This window comes from Wyeomyia smithii, chromosome 2 (assembly GCF_029784165.1).
Source record: "Wyeomyia smithii strain HCP4-BCI-WySm-NY-G18 chromosome 2, ASM2978416v1, whole genome shotgun sequence".
In the NCBI taxonomy this organism is placed as follows: Eukaryota; Metazoa; Arthropoda; class Insecta; order Diptera; family Culicidae; genus Wyeomyia; species Wyeomyia smithii.
In genome coordinates this window covers 19,545,394-19,557,830 of record NC_073695.1, presented here as the reverse complement: position 1 = coordinate 19,557,830, position 12,437 = coordinate 19,545,394, and the positions used below count along the sequence as shown (strand labels likewise).

The following is a 12,437-nucleotide window of genomic DNA, read 5'->3' as shown; positions in this document are numbered from 1 at the left end:
AGTGAGGTCATGGCTAGTGAAGGTCGTCATAGCCCCTCATGAGCAACTATGACGCCTCCCGACCGGCGTAAGTCAGGAAAGGGCATCTGAAATCGTCAAAAATCTGTTTGTCGACTGCAGCGGTTAATTCTGTAGATTTATTGGCTTACTGTTTATGCTGGTACCGATGCAGATAGATTAAGCAAAAACATGTACGAAGAGAAATTTTTTTTAAATTATCGCTTTACTTATTGAAAGTTTAAGACCGAAAATAACGATAAAGCAATGACCATCCAACACTCTCAGTTTGCTCGATACAGATTTATCGGCCCGAGATACAAAGAAACAGATTCTGTTAAAAAGAAATACAGGTATAAATGTGGCAACCCTGCTTACACCATGCAGCTGAGCGGGAGAAGAGTGGTGAGAATGCATAGCAGAACGCCGCGCGGAGTACACTGCTGAGATCAATTCGACATAATTCAAAGAGCAAACATGCGTGACGTACGGCTGGATTATTTTTTTTTCAATTCCGAGATGCATAGTAAACACCGTTGTCTACTTTCTTACCTGAGTATATGTTTCTCTCACAATAAAAGCACGTTCTGCAGTGATCTCTGTTGTGTTTGAGCGTATTGTCCTTTCGTGTGAAAAAGATCACACCAGTTCGCTATCTCTCTGGAGAAATATGTCAGCACGATTTGCTGCTCTCTTCAAGCAAGTGCGTCGCTTTGCTCAGTAGTGTGCGGCTCTGGTTGTAGAGGACGTGAATAACGGCGCAGGATGATTTGCCTTGCCGTGTAGTAATGATACGCATTTGGATTTGAATCATGTCAATGTATTCCTTGTGCAGCTGATGCGTTATGCTTTCCACACATTTTTTGTGCGTTTATAACGCAGAAAATGTGTGAACTGAGAGGACACAGTGGCTGCGTAAGAGTTGAACATTTGCATGTAGAATGATACTTAGAGGCCAGAAATTAAGCCTTCTTGAAATCCAATATAACGACTTCTGCTCTCTGGAAAACATTCCAAAATTATCGAATACCACTTAATATAGAAGTTACGAACGCGATTGAGAAGCTAAAAGCCCAACAACAACAAATCGCAGCAACCCTGGCTGCGATGGAAGTTTAACAACAACAATAACAACACCAACAACGTGCTACGATTATTCGCACCCCGCGAGTTGTATCGAGAGCAAGTACAGTTGAAGCCACCTGTAATTCTAGCGTTGATTGCTTTGCCACGCCAACCAACCCGGCGCGATCATCAATAACAAAACCTTCCACTCTGCAGCAGAACTCAGCGTACTACCTATCGATGCGATAGCACCGAGAGTGCCGATTTAGCAGAATGGGCATAATGACCCTTGGACAGCTACGACGACGACGACGGCGACGACGACAATCGCGAGCAGTGTAACATTTTATAAGTAAAATAAATTATTATTGTTTTAACTCGTAAACGTAGTAGGTCGTCCTCACGTCAATCCGAACATTAATTGTTGCAAGCTTATAACTTAAATATTTCCATAATCGAGATGATGCACAAAAGCGTTCAATTGACCCCAGAGATGACCGTGTCTATCTCCGTTCACAGATTCAGCTTAGCGAGGATGAGACTACCTTTGACAGGCTTTTGGGAGAACACCATAGGTTACCGTCAGTGGTGGGCACCATTCCGCTAATTCGCTAATTAACGACGCTAAAATTCAGTTAGCGATTTCGCTAATTTTTGAGCTGGTTAGCGAAACTGTTAGCGTCGCTAAAATTCTGGCCTTCAAAACGTTATCGCTAATTCGCTAAATTTTGTAGAGAAGCGACAGTAAAAATATTTAGAAAAACTGTGAATTGCTGATTGCGTACGTAAATTGCTTCGAAAGATGAACATACTTTACTGCGAAAGTTACTTTTGTCAGTTTTTTACCCTAGAATGGAGTTCTAGCTATCGTACAAGCCACAGGAGCATTTTGAAGAACAAGCACAAGGTCTAGATTGAATTTTCGGCACACCAAGAACTTTGGTAAATTACAATGCGCTTTAAATTATGACAACTTTGGTTCTACTTTTTCGATTCAGAAAATAATTGAGTTTTTATGAAAACATTCCTAAGAGTATCTATTTTCAATGCAAGCTAAATAACTTTTGTTATTCTTGTTTTTACAAAATCAAATATGAATACCGTTTCGTGAACCTCTTACTGTAAATAGCTTTAAAAAGTAATTGTTTTCGTTTGTTCAACCAAAACAGATCAAAGTGGTCCAAATCTGACAAAACACGAGCAAAAAATATAGCGATATGACTATTTACATATTAAAAAGTTAGCGATTAGCGAAAGTTCCGCTAATGTGGGTTTAGCGTATAGCGATTATCGAGCTAAATTTTTCGGTTAGCGACTTAGCGATTAGCGTCGCTAAATTTTCGGTTAGCGGTGCCCACCACTGGTTACCGTCTTGATGATCCGGAGAGTTGTAAATTTGAAATCAGTCGAGATGTAGTAGTTTGCTGAAGGTGCAATGAATGCAGAAGCAACGTGTGACCAAAACGTACAACCGGTGGAGTTCATGGAGCTTCGATTAGAAAAGTTGCTGGCTAATACTCTCTTTACCGATGATGAGGTTGCAGATGCAGCCGACAATGCGCTCTCCGCAACTCGATAGGTTAGCTGATTTGCAGCAAGAACCAAAGCGCAAAATAATGGTCGCGGTGGTCCAAATCTTACGAAAAAAGGCGTAGCGGTCAGAAGTGCTTTATCCAGCCAAGTATACAGATTTTATTGGCTATGGAGTATATTATGTCGATAGCGTTTCCCTCCAGTTACCTTCTGATTCAACTAACGGAGATTTTGCGATGGACGATCCAATAAATTACGGAACAGATCTACAAAGACCTGACCGGGATCATTGGATTTAAGCAATGAACGATGAATTAGTGTCACTAAGCGAGAACAACACATGGATCCTGATAGATCTACCAGAAGGCCGGAGTTTTTGGATAAAATGATGGGGTCAAAAAAAATTGAAGCCAAATTCTGTTTGGGTATCCGGCTTGTAAGGAATCAAGCAGAAAAATAAATCCATCCACAACTTTACATTGAAGAAATTGTTGAAAGTTTTGGTATGACCGAAGCAAACCCTTTTTCAACACCTGCATAACAAAGTATACGACTAGATAAATCACTGGGACTAAAGAACCAGAAAGAAGTCGAGGGAATGAAAAAAGTTGGTTGGTTCAGTTCCAGTCCAGGTCGCCAACATTGAGCAGCCATAAAGAGGACAATTCGCTATTTTAAGGATACATCGTCGAGCTCCAAAGGAGGATCAACTGAGCCAGTTGACTAGAGTGACGCCGATGACTGAAGCAGTTAACAATGGCTGTGAAGCATCGCGACATGAAAATTTATTCAGAATTTTCAAACAAGGTAGTTGAAATTCTGTAAAATGTTTTTTTTTGACGTTGACTAACGTCTATATCGAAGTTAGGCCCCTGAATTTAAAAATCTAGTAATTCAACCAGGGAAAACCAGAGAAAAGTGGTCAGGTTTTGAGCGCTTATTTTGCAGTCATCTATAATCAGGTTTTCGAGGTTTTGGCATCAATCGATCAGAAATTCTTTTACGGTTAAATTTATGTAACAAAAACAAACTATTGTTTGAGATACACTATTGAAAAATTGGTAATTAATATCGATTGTCTAAATCATACCGCGCAGCCAATCACTACCTCTCTTCCCAAGCACAGTCGACACTAACGGATACAATCGATCTGACTTTGTTGTTATTGTTGTTGTCACTTTCTGTTTCCGATGTTTATGCTGCTGCTAGCGGAAAAAACCTTGCAAATATGCATCTTTTTGTTGGTGTTAATTTTACGACAGCGGCCGGCACCCCATCATTCTGATTCCAAAACTGCACCAGTGACATGCGGACGCTCGGTGATAGCAGCTGAAAGGAGGAAATACAAAATAGTACCGGTCATCTCGTGCCGGTTTCACCCGTGATGCTGGTGGCTTTAGTAGTAAATGGCTACTGCAAAACACTTAAATGGCTGGAATTCTGGACGGACTAACCAGGAAACTATAATCGGCAACTGGCACCTCTTGGTGCCTCGAAATTTTGGTACAGAAGCGGCTAATTGAATTTTCTGTTTTACCAAATGCTGCTGCTAGCGGAAAAAACCTTGCAAAAATGCATGTTTGTGTTGGTGTTAATATTATGACAGCGGCCGGCGCAGCTTTCAAGAAACATTTGTCTCTACCATTCCATCATCTATGTAGCCCATCCCTCTTTCTATTTATCTGACGAAGCCTTGGTATAAAACGTATCGTTCGAACATTTCACCCCATCAGTTTCATTATTAAACCGTACCGGATACATACGGACGCTCGGTGTTAGCAGCTAAAAGGAGGAAAAACAAAATAGTACCGGTCATCTCGTGCCGGTTTGACCCGTGATGCTGGTGGCTACTGCAAAGTACTAAAATGGCTGGAATTCTGGACGGAAACCAGTAAACAAGAAATCGGCAACTGGCACCTTTTGGTGCCTCGCAGTTTTATAATAGAAGCGGTTAGTTGAATTTTATGTTTTACAATTGCTGTTGCTAGCGGAAAAAAAACCTTGCAAAAATGCATGTTTATGTTGATGTTAATTTCACGACAGTGCTAGGTGTTAGCAGCTGAAAGGAGGAAAGACAAAATAGTACCGGTCATCTCGTGCCGGTTTTACCCGTTATGCTGGTGGCTTTTAGTAGATTAACCAGAAAACAACAATGTAATCGGCAACTGGCACCTTTTGGTGCCTCTAAATTTTGTTACAGAAGCGGCAAATTGAATTTTCTGTTTTACCAAATGCTGCTGCTAGCGGAAAAAACCTTGCAAAAATGCATGTTTGTGTTGGTGTTAATATTATGACAGCGGCCGGCGCAGCTTTCAAGAAACATTTGTCTCTACCATTCCATCATCTATGTAGCCCATCCCTCTTTCTATTTATCTGACGAAGCCTTGGTATAAAACGTATCGTTCGAACATTTCACCCCATCAGTTTCATTATTAAACCGTACCGGATACATACTGACGCTCGGTGTTAGCAGCTAAAAGGAGGAAAAACAAAATAGTACCGGTCATCTCGTGCCGGTTTGACCCGTGATGCTGGTGGCTACTGCAAAGTACTAAAATGGCTGGAATTCTGGACGGAAACCAGTAAACAAGAAATCGGCAACTGGCACCTTTTGGTGCCTCGCAGTTTCATAATAGAAGCGGTTAGTTGAATTTTATGTTTTACAATTGCTGTTGCTAGCGGAAAAAAAACCTTGCAAAAATGCATGTTAATGTTGATGTTAATTTCACGACAGCGCTAGGTGTTAGCAGCTGAAAGGAGGAAAGACAAAATAGTATCGGTCATCTCGTGCCGGTTTCACCCGTTATGCTGGTGGCTTTTAGTAGATTAACCAGAAAACAACAATGTTATCGGCAACTGGCACCTTTTGGTGCCTCTAAATTTTGTTACAGAAGCGGCAAATTGAATTTTCTGTTTTACCAAATGCTGCTGCTAGCGGAAAAAACCTTGCAAAAATGCATGTTTGTGTTGGTGTTAATATTATGACAGCGGCCGGCGCAGCTTTCAAGAAACATTTGTCTCTACCATTCCATCATCTATGTAGCCCATCCCTCTTTCTATTTATCTGACGAAGCCTTGGTATAAAACGTATCGTTCGAACATTTCACCCCATCAGTTTCATTATTAAACCGTACCGGATACATACGGACGCTCGGTGTTAGCAGCTAAAAGGAGGAAAAACAAAATAGTACCGGTCATCTCGTGCCGGTTTGACCCGTGATGCTGGTGGCTACTGCAAAGTACTAAAATGGCTGGAATTCTGGACGGAAACCAGTAAACAAGAAATCGGCAACTGGCACCTTTTGGTGCCTCGCAGTTTCATAATAGAAGCGGTTAGTTGAATTTTATGTTTTACAATTGCTGTTGCTAGCGGAAAAAAAATCTTGCAAAAATGCATGTTAATGATGATGTTAATTTCACGACAGCGCTAGGTGTTAGCAGCTGAAAGGAGGAAAGACAAAATAGTATCGGTCATCTCGTGCCGGTTTCACCCGTTATGCTGGTGGCTTTTAGTAGATTAACCAGAAAACAACAATGTTATCGGCAACTGGCACCTTTTGGTGCCTCTAAATTTTGTTACAGAAGCGGCAAATTGAATTTTCTGTTTTACCAAATGCTGCTGCTAGCGGAAAAAACCTTGCAAAAATGCATTTTTGTGTTGGTGTTAATATTATGACAGCGGCCGGCGCAGCTTTCAAGAAACATTTGTCTCTACCATTCCATCATCTATGTAGCCCATCCCTCTTTCTTTTTATCTGACGAAGCCTTGGTATAAAACATATCGTTCGAAGATTTCACCCCATCAGTTTCATTATTAAACCGTACCGGATACATACGGACGCTCGGTGTTAGCAGCTAAAAGGAGGAAAAACAAAATAGTACCGGTCATCTCGTGCCGGTTTGACCCGTGATGCTGGTGGCTACTGCAAAGTACTAAAATGGCTGGAATTCTGGACGGAAACCAGTAAACAAGAAATCGGCAACTGGCACCTTTTGGTGCCTCTAAATTTTGTTACAGAAGCGGCAAATTGAATTTTCTGTTTTACCAAATGCTGCTGCTAGCGGAAAAAACCTTGCAAAAATGCATGTTTATGATGATGTTAATTTCACGACAGCGCTAGGTGTTAGCAGCTGAAAGGAGGAAAGACAAAATAGTACCGGTCATCTCGTGCCGGTTTCACCCGTTATGCTGGTGGCTGTTAGTAATAAATGGCTACTGCAAAATACTAAAATGGCTGGAATTCTGGACGAGAATAATCGGAAACTGGTACCTTTTGGAGCCTCGAAATTTTGTTACAGAAGTTTTGTAAAAGAAGCGTTGCAATTCCCTCTACTCAACGTCAACGTCATGCGGTCGTGTCTTGAATACCACCCTCCTACTTTTTTGTATGGACTTATCACTGCGACTGCGACTAGAAACATTAATCTTTTTTTATATCGCCCGTGTGTTTGCTGTATTCCGTACTTCTATTGTTAGTATTATGAGAGTAAGTAAGTAAGAGATTATCGCTGAGCACAATTTCCCTGGAGAGGATGCCCCTCTGGCCAGTTTTATTGTAAGAGGGATTTACTTTTGTCATGAAATATTTGTCGAGGTTTTGTACAATTGAACGTGAAGAAAATGTAGTGGAGAGTCTGAGAATAAACCCATGCTTAGGTTCTCTGACATCGAACGGCCTGGATTCTACTAAGATTCGATTCAACGACCACCCGCTTGTCGAAGCAGACTCGTTAACCTCGCGGCTGCGAAACCTCCCATATATGATGTAAGTGATGTAAGATGTAAGTATGAACTGTCTGAAGAGTTGTCCAAGTAACCAACAGCATGAATAATTCCTAGTTCAGTTTTTTTTTTAAATTAAATTCAGGTGGTCTATATTGATACTGTTTTTGGGAAAGCTTTGTTTTATCACCAGAACCAGCAACTAACGGATTTCTTCCACCCACAATCTGACCAAATGGACGCATAAAAATAAATATTTTTCAGGGCTAAAAGGTCAAGTGATAACGTTAGATTTGTTTTATGTTTTATTTGCTACAGACGCAGCGTTCTCCTCTTCAACGTGAAACCCGTCATACTTCGACCTTTCCTTATTTCCCGCTTCGGTGTTCCAATTAACTGTTACGAAATGTCGCCCGATATTGTTTTCCCAATGACTGGCAAAAACTTTACCAATTTCTGGTGACCCCGTTCATTCGCTCACGTTCGAAGCGTGATTCTGTGAAAAGGTGAAGGAAGCACACCGCATTTATCGCCCCGGAAACTTTCATCTGCTTCATACCAGTTTATAGGTTTGCAAACATCGTTCAAGAGTTTACGTTCCCCGTCTGCTGTTATAGCAGCCGCAGTCAGGGCCGAAAGCGCGCTAAAAGTTGCAAGACGTTCGAGAAGTTGGTTAGATTAATTCCCGCCGATAACGAAACTCGTTTTATGTGACCGGTTGAGGGTCCGTCGGAACGGGATTTCACCTGCCATTTGATGATGTCGGCATGGAGGAAAATTCGTCGATGGAAATGAAAGCATGAAAGAAAAAAAAAATCCAGGACCAATACCGGCTGCACATAATAAGGGGAGAAGTGATGCATTCGGTGAAACCGCATTCAATCGACAGCCACATCCGCTGCGCCGGGTGTTACTTAGCACTGACAGCAGACAGCGAGAGAAGGCATGCCGCGCAATGGTCGACAATGACCCACTATGGAACGACCAAAAAAGGGTACGCCAGTGACGTCTGCTGCTGGTGCCGCTGCGTCAACGCATCGGTTGCAATCAATCAATATTCAATTGAATCGCTTATGACGCTTGAACACCATAATAAATATGTCTCGGTTCGTCAGCGGTGCTTATTTTTCTGGGAAGGTGAAGCCGGAGCATTTTTGCGTGGTGAATATATTTTACTTGAAAAACCATTAATTTAAACTTCCTTTGATGTAACACGCCTCTGCTCGCTCGGTTGAGGTTGTGGAAAACCGAAGTTCTGCGTTTGTTGTACCTTTGATCGAAGGAAAATTTTCCGCATATTGAAACTAACTCATTTCCTAGCGGCGGGGAAGAATGCATTTAAATATTCACGGAATGAAATATCAAAAGAATCGAGCGGTTTGTTGAACAAGGAAAATCGTCCCTGTTGATGATGAATGATTAAAATCGCCTTTTGTTCGATACTTGCTTCGTTGAATATGGAATCCCTTAGCGTTCATCGATATTGAACACGTGGCAATGCATCTGTCGCGATGGCACCTTGACAGTGGCATTTTTAGAACTCCGTGTGAGTAAGGGGCCATCCACATACCACGTGGACAGCTTTGAGGGGGGGGGGGGTTGGGTAATGTCCACGGTACATACATTTTTTTCAAAATTTATATGAACAGTTGTCCACGAAGGGGGGGGGGGGGTCAAAATCGTTAAAAATCTGTCCACGTGGTATGTGGATGGCCCCTAATCTGCCGCTCGGGATAATAGAAACTAAAATAAAATCACCATAGAATTATAGCGCTACAAGGCAGATACAAGGATCATGCGGATGAAATTCTATCGCACCCTTGTGTGATTGTATTATACAACTTTTTTCCAAGTCACACTTTGCCGGTCGCTATTTGGCGAAGAACAAGTTGTAATCCGCTTTTATCGTCCCACCCGCTTTTCGCTGCTCCAACTGGGAGCAATGAAACTCAAACCGGAAAATAATCGGAGCAAAAAAGACAAAACCTCATAATCACATCTAAGAGGAACTGTTTACCACACTGCGTTCTGGTTTAGGGTTGTTTAATGGCAGTGCCCGGCGCATTAGATGTTTTTAGTTTAACGCTGCAATTGTGCATCGCTTAGTGGGTATGCGCTGTGGAATGGAGCTTTTATTTTTTGGTGTGCATGTGGCTTTTCTTTAACAGCAGCGGTAATGGACTTTTTTTTCGTTTTATTGCGATTTCCGTTATTTGTATGAATGGAAAAGTGCTCCAACAGAACACAGCTGGCCTTTTGAGAATATCGATTTTCAGACGGCAAATTCAAATTAGTACAACAATACCAAATTATTGCTCAGTAATTAAAAGCGGGTATTCATGTAGAAAATTTTGTCTTGTTTAACTCTGATTAGATCAAATTTATTATAAGAAACTTACTCTGAGAATATCGAAACCGTTACATAGGCTCACTAATAGGGAAACATTAAAAGAAATGTAAAACGAAATATACCAAGAGGTTCTAGCAAAAAATCGTAACAATCAAAAATTACAACGAAATAAAGTTCAAAAGGTTTTTGTTTTTTGTTACTCCTATACGGATTTGTATTTTTAGGAATTTACTCTTTTGATATTATGCCGGTCACGATTATTTAGTGAACATCGAAGCAAAAAAGAATGTCCAACTCCTGTTCAGTAATTTATGGTTTTTATGGTAATCATATTCATGAAGTAAACTATCAACCATTAGAAGCATTGCAGTTTTTTTCTCAATTGCACACGAATAGAAATCGTTTACCGCTGCAATGATGGGCAAGCGGAGCTCTGCTCCACTTTTCGGAAACCTTTACCTACGAGACATCAAATTAGTTAGTTTATTGAAGCAAACATTCATTGTTCTGTTGGGACGGGGAGACTCTGTCATTTTTTTTTTATCACTGATTTAGGGAATATTACTGGTTGGTGTCTATTCATCTGTGTTAGACATCAATTTATCGCTGAGTGATGAAGTAATAGTTATAACTAGCGTATTATAAAATTGTCCAACATTTTATCTACTCAACAACATATTGGTTATTGTTATCCATCATGTGGTTATGCTGTTTATATCGTTTGAAATCTGACGAAACATTTGACAGTTTCATTTCCAATTTTACAGAATATACCTCTTGCGACCCACCTCGCCCAGAACATGAATGTTATGTTGACGCATTTTCGCCAGCGTCTTATTTTTAGAAAGGGCCCTACGTCACCAACCGGATGTTGCCACCAGCGCAGCGGCTAACTGTTTGTTTGTTTGTATTTCCCCGTTTCACTTGCCTGTTTCCGAAGCGGGTCTTCCAGAAGTCGGCAGCATCCGCCTTGGTGATACGAAACTGATCCCCCGCGAATAGCCCGTTCGGGAAGATTGCCTTCAGCTCGCTCAACATGTGCGAAAACACCAGACTCAGCTTGGTGAGATTCCTCCGGTAATGGGAGTTCTCGTCGAACATCTTCTCCTTGCCCTCCTTGAACAGCTTGATGGCCTGTTTGCACTTCCTCATCAGATTGTTGATGAAGATATTAAAGTGCTCGTTGCCATGTAGCAGATGCATCTGGTCTTCGTACTTGGAGTAGATTAGATGCAACCGCTGATACGTATCCGGCAGGATGTCCAGTATGAAAGGGGGAGAATTTTTCAGATTCATCTTCGACTGCTGGCATAGTTTGACAACTTTGTCCATCAATTTCCAGGTTTTTTCCAGAGTCTTTTTGTCCGTTAGGAACTTTTGCTGGGCACAGGCATCCGAAATTTTGCCCTGGATCTTCGAGAAAAACGAGATGTTAGTTCTCGGCTGCGGTCGAGCTCGGTTAGTAGCCGCCATCTTGACATTTATCAAAACTTTCAACAATACACATACACGACCCTCCCGATGTTCGAGGGCTCTGGCCGCACTGAATAAACTCCACGAAAATAAAACAACACTCTACAAATACACTTCCTTTCTCATCCTACTGGACAACCAGGTAAAACGAAAGATATCGGCCCATTTTCAGCATTCTCCACGGATACTTCTTTCACTTCACAACCAGAGGGTTTCGATTGCTACATCACTATTTCTCGATCATTTTCGCGACGAATTTCATAACGCAAATAAATATTTTACAGCAAAAAAACCGAACAAAATACGCGACTTCTTCTACTCACTCGCACTATACATTGATAATCATACACAAACACCAAAACAAACTGGCCAAGCGAAATCGGTCGCCCGCTGGTATTCTGATGTACTCTTCACTTGACACTTCACTCCATGATCTCCTCTCGTTTGACGTTCACATCAAGCAACCGTTTTCCTCTCTGTAGCCACTGCTCTGCTTGCAAGCAAGCAATATAGATATCGCACTCTTGGATAACACACCAACACCAGCGACAGATTCGTATACAAACAGCTATGCTCCGTTGACAGCAGCAGCAGCAGCAGTCTTCCCTATTCGGCGATTTGTTCCGATTAACCCTTGCACTGAGAACATCGGCTTTCTCACTCGAACCGCCGTTGTCACGCAACCTGTGCGAAAGAGTGCGACAAAATTACTGTTATTTGTGCATTGACAACTCTCTTTCTCTCCACTTCGTTACTCGCACAATTTACTGTGCTGTCTTTCTGGGGCACTGCACTTTTCACTTCGCACTGGACACCTCGAAAGTATGCCACTTTACTTGAACCACTAGAAATACGTTCGCGATAGCGAACACCACGAACCAATGCGACTGCTCGATCGTACTGGAGTTAAATGTGACACGGTTGAAGTTTCTCGACGACGAGCAACATCGAAGGGATCACCATCTTCGTACAGCAACAAACCATCATGAAATCTCGAAACAGACTGGCAAACTTTGCCTTGCTGCTGTGTAATATGCTAGCAGTGTGAGAATGAATGACTACTGTTGGATGTGTGCGTTTGTGTACGGAGAGATTTCCAACCTGTTCAGTTGGCAATCTTTTCGAAGAAGCAGAGATGCCAGATGTTTTTGAAAATATCTGCAACTGCTCGAAAAACCGGAAAAATCTATTCGTGATTCGAAAAAATTTCGCTCGCGCTGGTAAAAGTCTGTAAAAATCTGCACACATTTTGAGAAAAACTGCGCAAATATAAGGAGACTCTGACAAAAATCTGCA

At 41.7% G+C, this 12,437-nt stretch overlaps 1 protein-coding gene across 1 annotated transcript in view; it reads right to left on the bottom strand.

The window, feature by feature from the left end:
• Positions 1-12,170, bottom strand: part of LOC129720856 (AF4/FMR2 family member lilli) — a 153,822-nt gene extending 141,652 nt beyond the window's left edge. The window contains exon 1 of the mRNA XM_055672698.1: positions 10,597-12,170. Within this exon, the coding sequence (XP_055528673.1) occupies positions 10,597-11,141 (545 nt within the window). The 5' untranslated portion in view covers positions 11,142-12,170. The remainder of the gene's footprint in view (positions 1-10,596) is intronic.
• Between the last annotated feature and the right edge of the window lie 267 nt (positions 12,171-12,437).